We start from the raw sequence: 21934 nt of genomic DNA on the forward strand, positions 1-21934 counted from the left end.
AATGTTTAACGGTGTTGCAAATAGATTCCTCGTATGGTAGCTCGGCAACGTAAGGACAAAAATGGCGAATGATACTACCTGCCTAGACTTTATCGAGCCTTCACTTTCTAAGACGTAAGCAAAGAGGCGGAGTCACGCCGGAAATAACAGCGTCGGGACTATAGTTGACGTAATGCTTTCTTATGTTGTTAACTGCTCTCAATTCGACTAGAATTTTGTCACAAATCTAAAACTAATTTCTATAAAAAAATTTTCGGTGATTTTCCCACATTCGCTTCCAGTCTGTTTAACTTTCACAATTAAATTATCGGACCAAGAATGCAGTGATAATCTCCTCGCCCTCTGTCAGAATCGGGAATTTTAACTGGAATTGTATCTCCGAACTACGCGTTTGATAAGCATTTCATCTTCTTTGCTTTATTTTCTGAGTTTCCATTGTTTTAACCCAGAAGCATATAGGTAGGTCCACAGTATAAAGAAGATACTGTACAGTATACTGTGGTAGGTCGCCCTTTACATCGGCAAAGCCTGCTATTAAGCCTTACATAGCGTTATTTTAGCATGTTGAGCAACACAGAGTGTCGAAACCTAACAATAATGCTGTGAAATTGTAGTTAGCTGATTCATATTTATCCACATAACTCCTAGCCACAGATATCCTTCGTTCTTGGGTATTATTAATTACTGTTATTACTTTTCACGCTCATGTAACATTACGTGCTACGTCACCGACGACTCTCTGTCTCTCTCTCTTTCTGTAACCAACCAACAATGTAAGGTAGGCCAATAGAGTGAATAATGAATATGAAAGCTTATGTAGTTAAATTTATGTAGCATTATATACATTGTATGGAGAAGAATGGAACGTGTGAAGCGGACAGACAGAATAAGAAATGAAGCTATGTTGGAACGAAAGAGTGGGTGAAGTAAGAATGATGCTGAAACTGATCAGAAAGAGGAAAAGAAATTGGTTGAGTCATTGGCTGAGAAGAAACTGCTTATTGAAGGATGCACTGGAAGGAATGGTGAACGGGACAAGAGTTCGAGGCAGAACAAGATATCAGATAATAGATTACATTAAGATATATTGATCATGTAAGGAGACAAAGAGGAAGGCAGAAAATAGGAAAGATTGGAGAAAGCTGGTTTGCAGTGAAAGACTTGCCCTTGAGCAGAAAACTATGAATGAATGAATGAATGAATGAATGAATGAATGAATGAATGAATGAATATACAGTTACAACATGGCAAAGACACTACAAACAATAAACATTATTTCAATTGGAACAGATTTGACGGTTATTAAGGGAATTAATGACATGGGAAAGAGGAGGAAAGAATAAAGCTTAGAATAAGAACCAGAAACTTCCCAGGAACACGTGACTCGCAGATAAGAAAAAAGACAAGGAAAAGAATGCTTCCTTACCTATTTAATTATTTCAGAATATTCTAACAAGTTTTGAATGTCTACATATTTCACTAGTACCGTTCATAACCATGTTTATATCCTGGGAAAATTTAATTTTCAATTATTATGTGAGGCTTATCCCTGCTCTTAAATTCATGTGCATTGTGACAGTTTTAAATTTTAATTTTAAACTTCAAGTGATGAAAGAAAATTATGATTATTTTTAGTCAGACAGAATACATTAAATTTAAAGTATTTTAACTTGAAATTTAAACTAAACAATTGATTTCAATGTTATGATTTATAAGAGTTTACAATTCACAAGCATGTCATTCACAAGTATTAACGAATTATTGTGACAAGAATTAATTAATTAAATTGTTTTATGCTCGACCACGCCGAAATGTAGTAATTATACACCTGGTAGCAGTCCTTTAATGCATGCCATTAAAGTACATCTACTCATTAAAGTTCAGGTGTTCAGCCAATGACAAGTCAGCTTTGTACCGTTATTTCGATTATTCTCGGATATGCAATCGAAAGACAATTAGCGAAAAGTCACGGAGGCTGGAAATCCAATACTGTCGCAGAAGGTTATGTTCTGTTACTATAATAATTAGCGTTAATTGTAAATAATATTCAAATAAATTCAATTTGTCATCTCGTTTTTCTAAATCAATTTCCAGGTTATATCAGAGTAATCTTCATCTTATTCTCTGCCAAGGTCAATGACATTCGGCCTCGGAAAAAATCAGTACTTTCGCGTCTGCGCACATCTCACAATTCAGGTCAGTTTGCACATAACCATAAGAAGACCTAATTTTAAATAATTTCAAGTTAGAAATATGGTCGAGCATAAAAAGTCGTATGAAACTTGCCTATAATGGTAATTAAGACACTCGTATGAAAATTATGAAACTCGCTTGCGCTCGTTTCATAAGCAATCATGCTTGCGTCTTAATTACTACCATTATAGGCTCGTTGCATAATGTACTATTATATCACTTTGTCCTTGTGGCAACCCTTTAATGAGGGAAGCTTTAGTAATAAACTACTGTACCCCTATGTATGTATGTATGTATGTATGTATGTATGTATGTATGTATGTATGTATGTATGTATGTATGTATGTATGTATGTATGTATGTATGCATTTTTTTCTACTCGGAGTACAAAAGATTATTTCTATGACAGCCAATTATCATTAAAAAGTTTCATAGTTGAACAACCTTACGTTAGAAAACGAAGCAAGAGTTTTTTAAAGAAATAACTACTGGCGGTCACTACTTCGTGAAATTAAAAAATATATACTCTATTTCATATGATTAGTTACTTATTATATTTATGCTGGTTTAAATTAAAAAAAAATTAAAAACTCGAAATTTGAGTAATTTTTATGAATGAAATATTATTACATGTCTGTTTTAGTATTATAGCAGCATTTATTTCGAGAGGAGGAAAATGCAAATGCAGTATTCAACTAGCTTCGTCAAGTTACGGTTTTCATTAAAGATCACGTCAATTTCTATGACTTACTGTCCATATTTCATGAGAGAATCCCTGCGAGGGGAGTATGGTCCTTGCGGGGTAAGAGGAGAGAGTAAGCCAGTAACTCAGCGTTCTGAAGGAGCAGGTGGATAGGAGTGGTGTCATTGGTCGGCTGGGACAAACAAGGCTCAGTCAATGGCCAGACGTTTCCATGTCGGGGATAGGTTATAAGAGTGGGGAAACAACTCGCATTCCTTGCTCGGATCTTCTCGTGAAATGCGGACAGTACTAGCTCTGCCTTACACTTCCTACGAACTGTAGGTAAATTCTCAAAAACGTGTTTCTGGAAAACTTCTAGATGTGATTCTATACTGAAAGAAAAACTGTTTGAATTTTAATGTTTGGATTGAAGCCTTACATTGTTACATTAATCAAACTACATCTATATGTTGTCTTACAAACATGAAACATGCAAGGCTGTATATGATGTATTAATTAGGATAGATAAGTATTTTTCTAAAAATTGTTGAGTTTTTCACAAATCTAGTCACAATAAAACTGTGACTATAATAATAATAATTAATGCAAGCATAAAATACCATTTTTATTGCATGCATTATTGAATACCATTAAAATCACAGATGGTTCTACATATTTGTACGTAATGAATAGTAGGCTATACCAAACAACAGATTGTCCCTATTATGAAGTATCCCGATTTTCATTACAGCTTTGTCAGAAACGGCCTTTAAATCGAACTCATGACTATTAAAATACGGCACTTAAAATATGACTACAATAACTTTACAAAAGTAAAAATAAATCTTGAAGTCTTTCAGTATAATAAAAAATAAAAAGTTGAATTATTAATTTTTTTTCAGAAAGGAATTATTTACAATTTAAGAAAACTACAGTATATGTGTAATTCTTGTGTTCTAAATGTGAAAAGTAACTGTTGTATTAGAAGAAATGAAGTGGAAGGTGTTAATAACAAGTATTTATAATCTTAGTATTAGTGAATATTACTCCATTTAAAACATATATGCATGTCGTCTATGCCTGTTTACGTGCAAGTGTGTCATAAAAGAACATGTTCTCAATCAAATTATTATTCTAATTATTTTCAATAAGTAGTGTTAAGTTGAAACTTCAGAAGATAACTGTGTATACCGTACTATAAAAATTAAATCCGTGGCACGACAGCCCATAAGGGACCAAAGTCAACCAGCCAGCAGCTGGTCTCACTTCCACATGTCTCAGCAGAGGTCAGAGATCATCTAACCAGAACAGAGGTAGTGTTTGGGTAGCACGATGATCCTCCAAACAGTTATAGCTGGTTTTCTTCACTGGATTTCGCTACCTATTGTTGCTCCCCAAATTCATCACGATGCTGGGTGGGCACCGGACCTATACACTGCGCACTGGCCGAAATTTCATGAGAAAATTTATTTCATCTGATGATTCGAACCAGCACGTATTCCGTAACGCGAGTCCTAAGCATTATCTTTAGACCACGACGCTACGGCACAGAACTCTGTATACTGTAATATGATGCAAAAAGTTACGTGTGGTGAGAAATAAAGTATTTAAATGCAAAACAAAACAAATAGAACCATCTCTTATTTTATAGTATTGAAAAAAATATATTTCACTGAACAGAAGCATCAGCTATTGATGCTATATACTGATCTCTGGTAATGTATTAGAATAATTATCTTGTAATAAAAATAACATATACACTGTCATCCATCATTTGGAACAATAAGTAATTATACATTGTTATATAGGTCATAGGCCCTACCAAGAATTATTGATGCTATATGGCATCACATACAGACTATACAATATTGTAGATTTGTTATACCACTGAATTGTTACATTAAATGTAAACAAAAAAATATATAAACTTACTTAAACACATACTGTATTTAAAAAATATCACATAGATTATAATAGTAGTAGTAATAATAATAATAATAATAATAAAAGTTTCTGTTATTTTGTGTAGTAAATATTATGAATCTGATAACAAATGAACGTTAAAGAATAATGTACTTTTGTTTGCGCAATATATTATACTGCGTGAATCTTGTGACATTTCAATGCATTGAAGAGCCTGCAAGTCTGATAATGGTGTAAATTTTGAAGGTCATTAACTACAAGGCTGGAATGGCGAACCTATGAACTTTAACAAGAGATATTGCTATTAATAATGGGTATACAAACAAATGAGAAATGTTAAAGTTAATTAGAAATCACAGAGACAACAATATAAATTTAATTTTAAATATTCTCAAATCTGAACATTATCACTAATTAATGTAGACTAAAGGAGTTAATTTATTTGTAGGCACTTTTTTAAATTTACGAATGTTAAGGTTGAGGTTTGTTAATTTTCCAATGAACAACGCCTGTAATTTATTGTAAACATCCTGAAATTCCCTTACTGTTTTCGAATTATAAAATAAACAAACACAATTCATAGTGTTCATAGAATCTCATGTATATCTGAGTGTGATAAAATAACAACGAAATTATGTTTACCATACATAAATTATTTAATTACTATTATGAAAATACCGGTATTAAATTTACAAGAAAAGACAAAACTTATAAAAAAATTACAGAATTAAGAAAGATATGGCAGAATTTTAAAGAGTATAAAACATAAACTACTTACACCTTTTGATCGGCGACATACATGAAATTTTGTTACAATTCTAAGATAAAATTAACAATCTATGAGAATGAGATTAAATAACTGGAAATTGTGAAATGTTAATTCCAGGTATTTTGAGTAAAGCCTGAAACAGTTTAAAACTGCATTAAAAATCTCCTTTTATGTTAAAAATTCTTTCGAAAGAGAATCGTATTCAATTTTGTAAAGATCGAGAAATGGTGTTGATAAAGAAATGCAGTTGAATATTACAGCGAAGAACACAACATAATTGGAGGGTTCAGAACCATAGTGGGCAAGCGCCATTTATTAAAAACGGAGAAAGCAAGGGCTAAAGTTAAGTGAATACCATAGTTTAATGAAGATTGACATATCATTTAATTTTAATGTGCATACTTTACATTACTTGCTACATGTTTAATTGAATTATGGTATTCACTTAAATTTAACTCTTGTTTTCTCCGTTTTTAATATATGCCGCTTGGCCCACTATGGCTCTGAACCCTTCAATTTTCAATTTAATTAAAGTTGAGGTCAAACTTATTTCAAAATAAATTTTATTTACCTAAAGTTTTGATATATCTCTCAGATGAATATTTGGCAGTTAGTGAAATTGTACTGAATTGATAATTTGATTTTTATTGATTGTGTCAAGTTATGGTGTAGTTTAGAAAGAAAATGACAGGTTCGCCATTCTTGTCTTAAACCAACAATAAAAATATTATTTAAATGCACAAATATTGTGCATTTTAACGTTGAAACTGTGAAATGGAGACATAACGTGTGTGTGCCAGAACTACTATAACTACTGTACGTAATGCAAGGTCTTTACTTCAATTTCAGTGCTACTTCTTCATCTACATAAAATTACTGCAATTGTACGAAGTTATGTAAACACTTTGAGAAGTTTCATAGTTACATTTCATTCCCAGATAATTGAATGCCTTCTCAACAAAATAATAATACTTATTTTCAACGTAGTAACGAGTAGTAGTTAAAAATAACGTATAACTATCTACATCAAATTTGCATTTATAACAAGATTTGAATGTTTGTCGACCTGAAATATTTCTTTAATTAACTGCAGGTGTTCTGTGAACTGAACTCAACAAATAATAATAATATCACACGTTCAATATACGTAATCGTAATGACATACATGTATAAAGTAGATATCACTAAATATCATACTCCATTAATAAAAGGCAACCTTATTTTTAAGTTCTATGGTGTATTACTTCCATTCCTCTTGGAATATTTTCCACGAATTGGCTTAATATAACTGTTCTTCCACTAAAGTACACTTTATAAAAAAAAAGTTGTTATTCTTAGGCAGAGGGGCTTGAGAACATTTGATTTCTTCATAGTTTTAAAGTCTTGAGATACCTCGTAAATACATCTATTTTCAAGTAATTGTCTAATAAAGTATAGGTAAGTATTATAAGATATGAGACGATGATTATTTTTTCTTAAGAGAAACAAGGAAATAAGACTAGATGTTTGAGAAATGAAGAATAAATAAGGCTTCACATATAGACTTACAAACAATTATACACGGTTAGTTAATTGTATCATACACAACTCATCAATAATAATAATTACTTTCTGTAACGAACAACATAATTGCAAGTTTATTTCAAAGGTCTCAGAATTTCATGTCTATTACAAAGTTAATACCATGAGTTTCTTCTCAGGAAATGAAATGACCCAATCTTGATGCTAACACTCGTATCACCCTTACACTGAGTTTGAGAAAGCATATGAGCTGTAATGTTATGTCTTCTATATACTTTCATGGTGTCTTCCATAATTGAAGCGGGCATCATCACTTTAAAATACTCTCCAAACAAACAAGACAGAACAATTACATCCCTACAGCATATTCAGTGGATTAGCCTGAAATTCTCGGTTTATTTTAATGCAAAGAGAGAAAGGGAAAACAATCTACAAGTAATTTTACACTCTTAATTGAAGAGGTGGATTCCAAACTGGCATAAGTCAAAATTACAAGTTATGAGATAAATGACAAAAACTGACACAAAAATTTTACATCTTTAGATTCGTTTGAAAAAAAAAAACATATGCAGACACTAAGTCAAGACTTAGGAGAGTTTGTTAATTAAACTTACACAGTTATATGAGGAGCTTGGTATCAAAGTTGGACAACTCCATGTTTGCTTTCTTTACAGGAAAGACGAAAAACTAGATCCTTGGAAACCAATGTCACCGTTATACGTGCATTTTTTTTTAATATTCTCATAGGTCATAGAAATATTTTTTCAGTCTCAAAATGTGATTAAAATTAATATTCAGGTCGAAATTTAAGTTTAAAAAGTGGAGTTGTCCATCTATGAAACTAAGTCTTGGAGTTGTCTGTTTTTGAAACCAAATGAAGCCATATTTAAAGTAGAGCTGTCTGTTTTTGAAACCAAACGAAGTCATATTTAAAGTGAAATTGTCTACTTTTGAATATAAGCTCTGTTTCAAAGCAAATTTACGTAAAACAGTATTTATTCATCCACAAACCGATTATATAAACAATCAGCCATGTTGGATTCGCGATGTATGATGGGAAAAGGTGGTATGAATGTGGACTTCTCATTGGCTACTGAAGGAATTGTTCTCATTTGAAACCAAGCCACAGTGTTGTCTACATTTTGATTCTGAAACGCACAATTAAGTGCTATTTTCGCTCTGTTTTGTCCTAACCTAAACAGTTCTAGAATCGCATTCAGCACACAAAATTCTATGAGAAACAACAATATCTCGAAATCGCAAAAAATGGAATTGTCTAACTCATATATAGACTTGGAAAGTATAAATTAAAACGTGAATAAAGCATTGATTAAATGGCGATCTTACTCGTGTTAATTATGTAAGCCATTTAATCAATTATTTATATTCAAGTGTTAAAAGTAGTGTACGAAAAATTCAAAATGGATGAATAAAGCAAGTTAAAACCTTAAAAAAAAGACTTAGGACACTTTCGAATCCACATCTTCAATTCTTAATCAATGCCCAGCTTTGAACCTTGAATTATCACAGTGGAATCCGAAACACGAAAATGTTAGTCCCGTGTGTCATTCGACGCAATTTACATTTGTAGCAGAATTATATTTTCGTAAAAATATTCTTGAAGGTTATGAAATTAAATTTAGTTACAATAGATTCGACTATTCATGTAAATAAAAGTAGTAGTCTACTAAGTCACGATGTACATAAATCGATGTGCCTTACACATCTGAAAACTCTAAATGTGGCATTAAGAATTCGGGGTGTAGACGTATTGAAACAATATATACAGTTGCGTGTTGTTTTAAAATCTTGTCCGAGTATAGTTACAAAATTTCTGTCTTGTTACTAGTGTTTCAATTTTCAAAATTTAATTTAAAATTATAAGCAGTCGTTCAGTGCACTGTTGACATGTGCACCTAGATTAATATGTGTAAAACTATCAAATACTGTACATATATATATATATATATATATATATATATATATATATATATATATATATATATATATATATAAAGTATTGCAAGATAGATGCACCTAAATTCAGAAGATAAAATTGTGATGCTAATATAGCCAACAAAAGAAAATATATTAATGTTTACATACTCAGAAAAATGTCATATCGTTAATAATATTGTTAGTACAGGATTTTTAATCTTTGCCACTGAATTTGAACATAATTTATTTAAAAATAATAAATCAATTAAAACAATTAAACCTGCTTGCAAATAGATAATACTGCATCTAATGAAGGGACGTATTGCTTTAGATTCAAGAACGGTACAAACTTAAATATAAAGTGATCACTTTTCTTAACTTGTGGAAATTATTCATGCATTCTCACTCATTATTATCTTTTTCTAACGAGCTACTATGTGCACTCTGGAAATACTCCCGTTCCTCATGGCGTCACTTCCATAATCTATAATAATCTTTATCATCATTACAGCAATAGCGGTAAACTACTTCACCGTATAATTTTCTTCAGCAGACCATCTCCATGGGGATTCGTACGGCATTCATTCTATGTCCTTCAAGTTGACACAAACGCCGGATAAATTTCAGAACACGGTTCCTTCCTTTCTCTCTTTTTACAAAATTCCAACCTTGTGCACGTAAAATAAATTATTAGAATTGAAAAGTGCCTTTTCGTAAGCATGATGATGCGCATTCGACAAACACAGACAAATCTGCTCTTTTTAGTATTTTAAGATAATTGTTGTAAGTGAAACTTCCCCCCAAACGCCCGAGTACTGTATTTTACTGTGACGTCGAGCAAGCAAGCAATTTTGAAATTGGTAGAATAAAATAAAAGCAACACAGTTCAGACTTCGCTGAACGCCTGCCTCTATCTACTTAGTCTATCCCGCTCTACATGCGTGGCAGAGAAGTTGCGTTGAGAAAGAATTTGCCTTCACTATAAAAATCCAAGTTAACTACACTAAACATTTACGTATTTGTAACACAGATTCAATTACATCTTGGACTGTTCACGGCTGATTCCGATGCATATTTTCAAATATTTAAGGGTATATGTACGTGAACGACCACAAATAATATCAGAAAATGCAGGCTCAAGATTTATAAAATTTTACACGAGAATGAGCTCACAAGTGAACAAAGGTATCACAACAAGATTTGTTATAACTTTAATAGCTTTTAAAAGTATATTAAATAATAATTTTTAAAGGCCAGTTTCACCAGAATATGAAAAGAAAATTATACATTTCTATCATTTGGTAACCATAACATTGTTAGAATTTCTCTAACATCTTTAATTTTTCATTGCACATAATAAACACTTATTTCTAAAAAGTGGACTACTCTCAGACATGTAGAAATTTTAATTTTAATACAATTAATTTTTGTATGTGTCATATATAAAATATATTAAAATTTACATTATGTTTTGTGTCTATTTTTTTTTCAAAGATATGGATATTATTTTAGTCTACTTTTTGCATAAATGGCTGTGAAAGAAGCAGTGTGTAAAATTTCAGTATTCTATCTACAATAGCTGTGGATTTATGAAATAATATGTGTGGAATAATTGCAACATTTGGGAAATTTAAAGTTAAAAGTGAATGTCTTAAGTCACCTGTATTGTGTTAGAACATGTCCATTTAAATAGCACAAATAAAAAGTGAATGTCTTAGGTCACCTGTATTGTGTTAGAACATGTTCATTTAAATAGCGTAAATAAATAAATAAACTATATATCACTGGATTTAATTTTTTTTTTTCAAAAATGTTCACGTACATATACGGTACCCTTAACCGAAGTAATACGACCTCTATCAAGTATACTTTTGCAGACTCTCTATGCTTCAACAGTCGCTTCTTTACCGAAGTATCCATTACAATTTATATATTATTCCCACAAGCAAACCTATTTGCGCTGGTTTTTCACATTAAAGTCCCAGGTTTAAATCCTGATGAAGCCAGATGGAGTTATCAGCGGAATAAAATGTTGTTACGGCGGATTTTTAGGTATACTCTCAATATCTCCAATGTATTCCCCACAGTTTCATATAGGGCAACAGGGAGATATTTCTAACATGGGAGAACGCTTATAGGCAGATCTGATAATGCACGCAAGGAAAAAGAATATTTATACCCTTCTCTCTATTCATACATTCCTACTTCGTATGCCGGCCTGGCTTAATTTGTGTTTATGTTCACCTTAAACACAACTGTGCTATTATTATTATTATTATTATTATTATTAATTTAATTTAATTTTTGCGAAGTGAATAGCCTCGGAAGGATTTGGGGACACCAAAGAAGAAATGGGTACTGGAAAAGGCTTAAGAGCCTAATTCTTACAGATATTATTATTACTATTATTATTATTATTATTATTATTATTATTATTATTATTATTAATTTAATTTTTGTGAAGTGAATAGCCTCGGAAGGATTTGGGGAGACCAAAGAAGAAATGGGTACTGGAAAAGGCTTAAGAGCCTAATTCTTACAGATATTATTATTATTATTATTATTATTATTATTAATTTAATTTTTGTGAAGTGATTAGCCTCGGAAGGATTTGGGGAGACCAAAGAAGAAATGGGTACTGGAAAAGGCTTGAGCCTAATACTTACAGATATTATTATTACTATTATTACTGTTATTATTATTATTATTATTATTATTATTATTATTATTATTATTAGCTTACTTTTGCAGGACTAATATTTTCCAGTCCTTACACATATTTTATGTGTTTCATAAAAATGTTTGGAATAGTTACACACAATTGATTCAGCAGAGTAAACGACTTTTCAGATCTGATACTATATTACCATGATGATGTAACTTGTAACTAGTTCCAAAACGTTGGAAATATTAGTGCCAACATAAGGTGGAAAGTTCAGAATGCTTTTTTTTTTAATGCAAACATAGTCAAAGCCTAAAGTCTGCATTTGAGTGAAATTTTAAATTAATATTCATACATGTGTCTTTAAATTATTTTTTCAAATATTTATCTAGTTGTTAGGATACAGCAATGAAGTAATTGTTCTTAACGTTTACCACCATGTACGAGTAGTAATGTAATCTTTAAGAATTTTAAACACAGCTTTTTCGATGCTGTGAGAAGAAAGAGAGCCTGTATATGTTGCTACAATCCTCTTTGGAAAGTCACAAATCGGAGATTTCATAATTCATTTTAATGATCACGTTAGAACAGACAATTGACTATACGCACGCTATAGTGATTATCTGTTCCTACATGTAATAATACATTTTCTAGGTACGGGAGACGAATTAGCACCGAATAACAGCTTAGAACATGATCGTCGGAAACAAGTTTAAAGAAAGATACTGGAAATGTAAGAGTGACAGAAGCTTCTAACATGGATGAAATGAGATCTAACCTGGAGAGTCTTACACAGTACGATAGCAGGTTATCTCTAGGCACTCCCTTTATCCCTACCATCAAATCGCCGTAACTGATATATAATCATACCATTTTCCAGAGATGCTATCAGGGAACGTTGTATGCAGCATGCAACTGTGGGAACTTCCGAAATTATCGTACCAACGTACGAGTATTATGGCATGGCACCATAATGGAATATACATTCAGCTCACATGGGATCCTCTGTTGTATTTATCTTAATGCTCCGAGATTTAACCTGAGACGTATCATTGGCAATAAAAATTTTAAATGTACATGTTATGGAGTGCCCTCTATGATGGGAGAAAATGACTTAGAAATCATACAAATAATTATCCTTTATTTCTCAGAAAAAATAATTTTAAGAATGGAAACTCAATTTCACACATGGCGTTTTGTCTTTCCGTCTACTAGAGAGAATATGTGTCGAAGCCATGATCTTGAGTTCAACATTTGAACAGAGTATGGTTGTTTACCCTCTGTCGAAAGAAAGAAAAAAAGAAGGGTTCTCCACGTTGATGAAGTTCTGTCTATCCGAATGTCTCTATTATAAGGTTTGCGCTGCCCCTTAATACAACGCTCAATTCCTGCGTTAAAAGATTATTTATTTGTACAAGTTTAATTAAGATAGGTTAAAAATTAGTTTAGACAGTGCACTGCTGCTCGTGAACCTGCACCTTCTTAAATTTGCTTTTTAATATTTTAATCCCTTATCATCTTCATTACCACCATTATCTCCATCACTATAACCCGGATTTAAATGTAAAGATCAAAATTGAAAGATTAAGAAATGTCGCATACGTGATTTAAGAAATGAAATCCTTTGAATTTGGGAGAACAATTTAGAATTTTAAAATGAGTTTACTTCTGTTCATTTCTTCAATAAAAAACATAATAAGCCTACATATTGTTTCTTGCATAAAAACACAATTTTACTTATATTGTAGTGGCAGAGTAAAGAACTTATACAAGTAATGCACGGCCGACTTGATGCTCGCTTCGCTCCTTTACAGAGAAACGAAGGGAGTATCAAGTCGACCGTGTGTATTGTTTACACATTTTCTTGTCATCAGTACTTCAACAAAGGAAAAAGAATCAGTCGCGAGTGATCTATATAAAACTAGTGTTACGCACACGCAGTTTTTTGTTAGTTAAAACTAGATCATTGTGAATGTTACCGGGTATATAGAGTTTCAGAATTAAAAGACCTTCATTCCAGAAACTTTGTTGTCGAAACCATATTCTCTTAAATTCTATACTCTGGTATGTAAATACTCTCAATATGTTTAAATGTGAACGTTATAAGAAGAGACTGCACAAGGAGAAATTGTAAATATAATAAATACTAATAATATTGTTTTCGTCTTTTTAAGTCTCATAAGAACCTCAATTTATTTGACTCCTCATTGAGCTTACAGACTATATCATTTCGAAATTGTATAACTAAAAAGACTGGCGGAGTATATCCTCTGACATTTTTACGACTACGCACTGCATACAATTTCATTTAGATATAATAATTTCCATTTCCTTAATCTGATCCACTGTTGTCAATAAATGACGAGCCTATCTCATTTTTCTTCCGTAAGGAAGTGCAACTAAGTCTGAATCAGTAGTATTTTTAAACGATGCTATGTTAGCTCAGTTGTAGCGTGTACGGAAGTACCTACATTTCACTTCGTTGTCAGTTTTGATCTTTAAATTAGTAAAATATTCATATTCGCAAATTATTAGAGTAAGTACTCGAATATGTCTTAAAATCATGCATGCTTATATTTATTGTCAAAATCACATAGCATATAAACGATAACTGTAATAAAGTTATTAATGTTCAGATTTAATCTTGACTCCTTACGATCGTCATACTTTATTTTACCACCTCATGTCTTGCCAACAATGAGAAATAGTCAATTCTTGAAAAAAGAAAACAGAAAATAAGTTTGGAAAGATTATCGACATCAAGTTGCATACAATATCTAAAGCAAAATACTAAGATTGAAGCCTAGTGAAGAGTTCGTCAAACAAAAGACGACCAATCCTTTTCATTTTATCATCTTAGGCTGGCTATTCGCTAAACCATAATTTAAAAAAGAGAAATATCTTTTATTTTATCTTTGGCTATTCGCTGAACCATAATTTAACAAAATTTCTACATTTATGGCACAGTTTTATGAAATATGCTAAGTCTAGCTATATTCTACAATAATTCCATTGGCACGCCAAAGGACGGACGTGGGGTTATTCTCAAAATTATATCGGTTGGTTCTTGGTATAAATTGTGTCATTTATTAACCATTACGATTTTATGATTTTATCACTTACGGTTCGTCGAATCTTAACACATAGGTATTACTCTACAAATGGAGTATAAATAAGGGTGACCAATCTTCCATTCAATGTTGCCATCATATTGATTCATAGAATATGTAATGTCAAAATAACACGCAAGACATAACAGCATGGATGTAATTTCAAAATAAGACAACTTTCAAATCGAAATAGTAAATCATGTTGCAAATAACTTATAATTTCTTAGTTGTCATTTGATATAAATTATCAGGTGGTGTAAAAATCCATTTTGATGAAAAAGAATATTGATTTATTTTATGTTTGATCAGTTAAGAAGCTTACTAAAAGTATTAGAAGGAATGACTTTTGTGAGGAAATATCTAAGTTAAACTTTTTTGAATCTATGATAGGTAGAATTGTCTCAGAACTATGGACTCCACGTTCGTCTGATTTCACAACTTTAATATTAAATCTTGGTGTAAAACTGAATCTTTAAGTCTACGACAGTGTTTAAAACATTAAAGAAACAACGCTGTGAAATATTTGCCGTTAGCAGTGTTTTGGAATGAAAGGCGCCCATTTTTATATTTAAGAGTAAACATGACAATATATACATATATCAGTCATTAATTTCAGCTATTTCATCAAAATGGATCAAGACTTCTGAACCATTCTGTATATTATTTTAAAACTTTTCTAAAGATATCGTCTACTGAAAACAAGAAAACTTGTAATTATGTCACAATTTGGAAATACTGAACATATATAACAGAGATGACAGATTTGTCAGTCACATTAATGATTCGCATAATCTTATGTTTAAATTCATTGTTCTCTAGACTTTTTTCAATGATAGCACACATCTGTAGCTGATAATTGGAATTTTGGTCATCCCTGTTTCACATTACATAGTTGTCGCGTTATAAAGATTGCTTGAAAGTAGACTACGCCGAACATGTTAAATCCCATCAATAATATTGCTTAATTGTATGCACATTGTAAAAGAATAGTGCCTGGGTATGGGAACAACAGCTACCAACTACAATGCAGCAAACACACATTCACGTGAGTAACCCTTCACTTAAACCTTACATTAAAATTCAAACAAGTTTATAGTGTATTATGTTTTATTATACAAATCACACAGCGTAAAAAGTTCTCCATTGACAACCTGTGACGTACATATACTTTAATAACAATAATCATGCAGCATTACTTAAAACATAAATCTGTGACCGTGAAATCGTAAACTTATCTACACTATAGAAACATAGTTAATATTTGTGAATATGACCTTCTATTTCACAATGTCCCTTCAAATCTTGTACAACACATTTCATATATACTGCATATAATTTATGTAGGTACTTGAGTACAAGGGAATTCTGTTTCTGAAATATTCAAAGAAGAGAGTAAAGTCTTTGTTCTTTGATTTATGTTAGTAAGTAATCTGTAAATACTAGTTTATTTGAGTATATGTGATTCCACCTATGTGGACCTAGACAGAAGTGGCGGGTGATCAGAAGGAAATAGTTCTCTTTTCTGAAGTATATGTTGCCAATGAGGACCATTCTCTCTCCAACAAACTCTGTTGATGTAGTATCATATATTACGTGACATTCACTTGGGTAGGATCGTTTAAAAATCTTCATGTCGACATGGAAACACCCTGCCAGATGTCTGTAAAGTGATCCACTATTAATTTTCTTTATCCAAGTAGGAACTGACAAGTGATTTGGTGTGCGGTGAAGAAAATCACGGAGGAAAAAAAAAAGAGTGACGATAATCCTCCGTCCAACCATCACTTCTGGCTAGCCCTATGTACATACATACACTCTTTACCTGAAAGTAGAGGCATTGTGGAGAAGGGAAGAAGGTGTTATGGTTTATCTCAAAAGTTGTAAAACATATTTTCCACATACGATTACTTCTGTGTAATAAATCTTTTTGATAACGCAACAACCATGCTATTCTCCTACATTAACAAATGTTTTCACCACACAAACATACAGTCACGTCTTTTTTATGGTTTGCTTTCTACACTGCAAAATGTATCTTAAACTTTACGTAACATATTTTACTGGTGTGTACATAAGCACGTCACAAAACCATGCATCACATTCATTACATTTCAAACAGAAAGACTTGTAATAACTAGGACTTTGAGCTTGGAGTATACTGTTTACTTATTGATATCCGTCCAATACTCTCAGGTCTGTTCACGGCGTATTGGAATCTGATGGCACTGAACACCATCTACGACTGGCTGCTACTTGGTAATGATGACAGTGTGTCCAGATGGAATGCTAATCAAGGAGGCGATATACTCAAAACACTAAATTCCGCGATGCAACGTATGCAAACATTTATATTGCCCTTTTTTTTTCTTTTTTGGTAAGTCATTATCCTCGAACTCTGAATGTTATACAGTTTTGTATTAACAATAAATTAGACTACATTTACACAAAGTTCCAAAAATAAAGTACATTAGCACAGCTGATTCACGAGAAAGTATTTCTCAGCATTTCAAGTCTTATTCACAATTTTTAAGACTTAAAACTTGCCGCGTGGAAAATCAGTTCATCTATTTTGTAATTGCATGAATATGCTCCTCGCTGTCGTTCAAAAATATAAAATGTGTAGCTAAAAGGAAAACTTAGGGAGACGAGTGAGCATACAGTATAAAAACAAACATGTAACAGATTACGCTTAGTGTTTTACTTTCCTACTTTTGTGTCTCACATTAACGATAATGACCCAAGAAAATATCCATAAACAAATGTCACATTAAAAAACCCGTGGTGAATGTTACTATGTTACTGACAGAAAATTTAAATAGTTGTAGTTGTACACTAGACCTAATTAAGTTACATCCTAAATATCATTCACTGCGTGACGATTACGCACGCCTCATTTTGTGCTGCTTTCAAAGTCAATCATTCCAAAACAAATGGATAAGTTGTGGAGGCCAAGTGCCATGACCTGCTCTTCCATTTATATTATTAGTTATGAGGTAATTTAAATATTTTACGTCTTGAACAACGATGCCAGCAAACACTTGGAACATTTGACAGATTAAGAAAATCCATCGTAGAAGGTAGCGTTATAGCCTTTGGTGAATATTTTGTGCAGTGAAAATGAATGTGAACATGAAACTTTTGGGACACAAACGTTACTAATTCGAAAGCTAAGTGAAATAGACAATATATTTTAAAAAGTGTTGGCTTGTTTTAAGGTCCTTCATAGGTTCTCAAAAATATTCCCCCATTTTATTTAAATCGCAAATCCACTGTAAAGAAAGTAGGTAATTCATGACTTTATAAAGACAGAAGTACCTAATAACCATATAGAAACATCAATGGTTGTACGGATGCATCGCTTATAAAGCGCAACCTCCAGGGTCTGACGTAGTAACTGTTTATCAAGTATTGGTTATTAATTTATGCGAATATATTTTCAGATTATTTCGCTGTTTCAAATCCCTTGGGTTGAAAATCCGCGCAACAGAGAGGTGCGTGAGGTAATTCGGTTGTCGGACGCAAATGAGGAATTCACGAAGAACTACTGACATCTAAATGCCGCATATCTTGCAAGAACCAAGTCCTGCTCTTTACATTACTGGGAGAAAAAAAACCTATACAAAGTCACTAGGTGGAAATTTCTAGGAAAATGGACTCCTAACGCATATTTGACCAGCTGTCTGGAAAACATTAAAGAGCATCTATCAGACAAACGTTTTGCGTCTGGTGAATATGTGGAAAATTAAACAAAAATTGATTTGCGAAACTCAAAGCGAAATTTTACATATAATATTTTGAAACTGGTGTATGGATACTCCAACATGTTTGGAGGTTATGTGGAAATGCAAGTAAGAAGTGAGCTTCATAATAAGTTTGATCATTAAATAATACTCAAAACTTCCAATTCTTTCACTTAAATGTACTTTGCTTTTGGAACTTTTCTCGCATCAATTTTCAAAGACTTTTCTTGGGACTAACAACTAACCCACAACCTCCTTACACCTTACTTTCAGTCATAATGGACACAAGATGGCAATGGGTACAAGTTTCATGCACTATTTTGCTATTAAGGAGTCTAGATGGTATGTGGATGTGATCTGCTTCAATGGTCATAGTAACGCAGTGTATAAAGCGTTACAGCTTACGCCTGCTTCAACATTTCAAGAAGAAGACGAAGAACAAAATATTTAAGGTCTGGAATATGCAGATCATCGTTATGCAAATTAAAACAAATATTACAATAACTGAGAATTGAGTACGGGACCTTGAAGTTGCACATGCTAGGCCTTTTATAACAGGAGGGAACTTTTTATGAATGTACGATATTATTTAAATTATCAGGGTGGCCAAATAATTAAACGTTATAAAATAAAAGTTGCAATTAGATTATTAAAACGTTCACTTAATTTTAAATTAGAAGAAATATATTAATCGAAGTACGGAAAGGACGATATAAAATTATTTGTTAATTCAAGTAATATTTTCAAATATCGATTTACATACAATCATTTGTAATAAATATACAACATATTCTACTAGCAATAATTATTATTTTTAGAAATATTTTTGTACATGTGCTAACGAAGTAAGTACAAATACTTTTCCGAGCAATTACCGTAATATTGTACTACAAAATACATAAAATCCACATTGGTGAATGTACAAATCAGTTAATAATAAGGCGTGGAATCATATGAGTATTTTTTAAGTTCATAACACAATGAAAAATAATGTTTTGGATCACTACATATCTTTATCATAAGTTATAAATTATTTCAATGTGAAATGTAACTTATGAAGAGATACCTACTTCCATGCAATGAATAGGGAAGAAGGGTAGACTAACAAGAGAGATTTGAGAAACAGAAATAGATATAGACTAAGTTATAGCCTAATGAGGAACGTAATATTGCATTTACGGATGTATAACTTGTTTCAATAACATGCCAGACATAGAAGAAGGAAGATCAAAGTACAATGTAATAGCGTATCCGAATAAGAGTATCTTTAGATTCAAGAAACTGAATGGAAGAAATATATTTTCATTGTCAAATAAAAGTAAAATAAGCATTTTAAATAAAAGGCCACTGTTGTAACGTTATGATGAAATGTTCCCTCCTGAACGTTTTCCAGCTTCTTTATTTCTTATCGTTGTAATTTCGTTGTCTTTTTACGTTCCAGATTAGCTCACAGTCAAGCACTGCAGTACCCATCATTACCTGATAAAACACGCCAGTCATCTGTTTAATATCACGAAAATCAGTGCGCTGAGTTTACGAACTACATTGTTGGTTACGCGCAATTTTCGACTTTATTTCGGTTGTTAGTTCTTCATATTAATATCCTGCTTAGAAAATACTGAAACATTGGGAATTCAGAATGAATTGTCTTTCGAGCCTTCTTCATCACTATTACCTGGAATTCTCAACTAGTAAATTACTTTACAACTTTTATTATTATTAGGAACTTAGATAATCGATCTTTCCTTTTACGACAGTTGCAATTTACATTCGTTATCGTGGTGTAAAAGTCACACAGAATAATAAATTGTACGATCTCTTACCTATTTAAACAAATGTTACAACGTTTTGTTTATTTGATTTCCTGGAAAGATCAACATTTAGTTAGCATTACATCGCTTTGAAAAAAAAAAACGAATTCCCAATGTAACAAAATTAACAGCAGGGATTTGTAAGCTTTCCTCATGGTAATACATATAGCTATACCTGATATTAGAGTATAATGCTTCAACGAAAACAGGAATCGGTAAATTTATACTCATATTCCTGTTGCTGAATAGGCCATATTTTAGACCAAACTGTTTAAACACATTGCATAATTATATTTCCTCTGTCTAATAGAGAGATAACTTCCTTTTACTACAAAAATTTACTTATTTCCGTTCATTTAAGTTATTCTAATCTATTGTAGGATGAAAAACATCGCTGAGCTACATTCATATGTTTTGTCAACAACTGTTATTACAAAAAAACAAATGATGCACTATTTCATTCTGTAATTTCACTTTCATTTTTTAATGCAACAACCAAGAATAGCGAAACGTATACTGCATGTAATTCGCCGCCTTCCTGTTTCTCACGCTTTTAAAATATCCTCTCTTTTTATAAAGAATGCCCAAAAGTGAATGTAAGTTCGACTCTTATTTTCTATGTGAGCGGTCATCCGTTTTCTTCGTCAGGAAGGACGATCGACACCGACTTCCTTGGCCCTCTGGAGACGACAACAGCGGTGGCCTTGACCGTTTCTTGTACCTGAGGAGCAGCCACTGCGTGCTGCGTCAGCGTTATTGGTGAATGTGGTACAGTGACTGGTGCAACCATGGTGATTTCTGGATTTGGTGACGGGAGTTTCGGTGGTGTAGTTGGTGCCACTACTGGCGGAAGGTCATTTTTGGCTGTTGCTGAAGTTACAGAAGATGTTTCATCTGTTGGACTCGTCATTCTGCCAAAATGAATAAAAATATGTGTTACTTACATTTTTATGACACGTACTATACAGTATTAAGTCAAGATTTGTAAAATTATACATACGGTAATTGTGTCCTTACAACACTTATTTTATTTATAAGATTCCCACTGTTACAATACTGTACCTTCTCTAACCTCTCACAATAAGATTACAGAATACACGATAACAAACCCAGCTCAACACGTAACCATTGGCTTTGCTCATGAGACTTCAAAATCAAGAAATTATAACATGTACAATACAGTACAAAATATTTTGCGACTATATATTTGATGGTGTTTAGGTAAAAGGGTTTAACTCTCATTTCTTAAATATGACTTCTGTTTGCTGTAACTTGTGCAATTATGGTCCGTCCCAGGAATCTGTAAAGTAAAAAGACGAAACAAGACCTCTGCGTAAGCGGTATGTGGGAGGGCTAGGGCCAATAATCGTTCTTGTGGGAGATGTTGGTTGAACGAAGCTAGCAATCCCTTGCAGGGATTGGATCATTTCTATCTGAACTCTACTCTACCTTCTACCACGAGCATCTTACCACAGTCTGGTATATACAGTCACGAAGCTTGAATTGTAGAGGGTACTAGGAACAATAGACTGTGCCGGTACTATTTCGCATTCTCTCTGATGAGGCGATAGTAGCGATCCTAGTG

At 32.4% G+C, this 21934-nt stretch overlaps 1 protein-coding gene across 6 annotated transcripts in view; it reads right to left on the bottom strand.

Annotated features, from left to right (window-relative positions):
- Positions 1 to 3268: 3268 nt before the first annotated feature.
- Positions 3269 to 21934, bottom strand: part of LOC138703585 (mucin-6-like) — a 454211-nt gene continuing 435545 nt past the window's right edge. For all 6 annotated transcript variants that reach the window (XM_069831585.1, XM_069831584.1, XM_069831588.1 and 3 more), the window contains one exon: positions 3269 to 21260. In XM_069831585.1, coding sequence (XP_069687686.1) covers positions 20978 to 21260 — 283 coding nt within the window. In that variant the 3' untranslated portion in view covers positions 3269 to 20977. The remainder of the gene's footprint in view (positions 21261 to 21934) is intronic.

Source organism: Periplaneta americana, chromosome 7, assembly GCF_040183065.1.
Source record: "Periplaneta americana isolate PAMFEO1 chromosome 7, P.americana_PAMFEO1_priV1, whole genome shotgun sequence".
Classification (NCBI taxonomy): Eukaryota; Metazoa; Arthropoda; class Insecta; order Blattodea; family Blattidae; genus Periplaneta; species Periplaneta americana.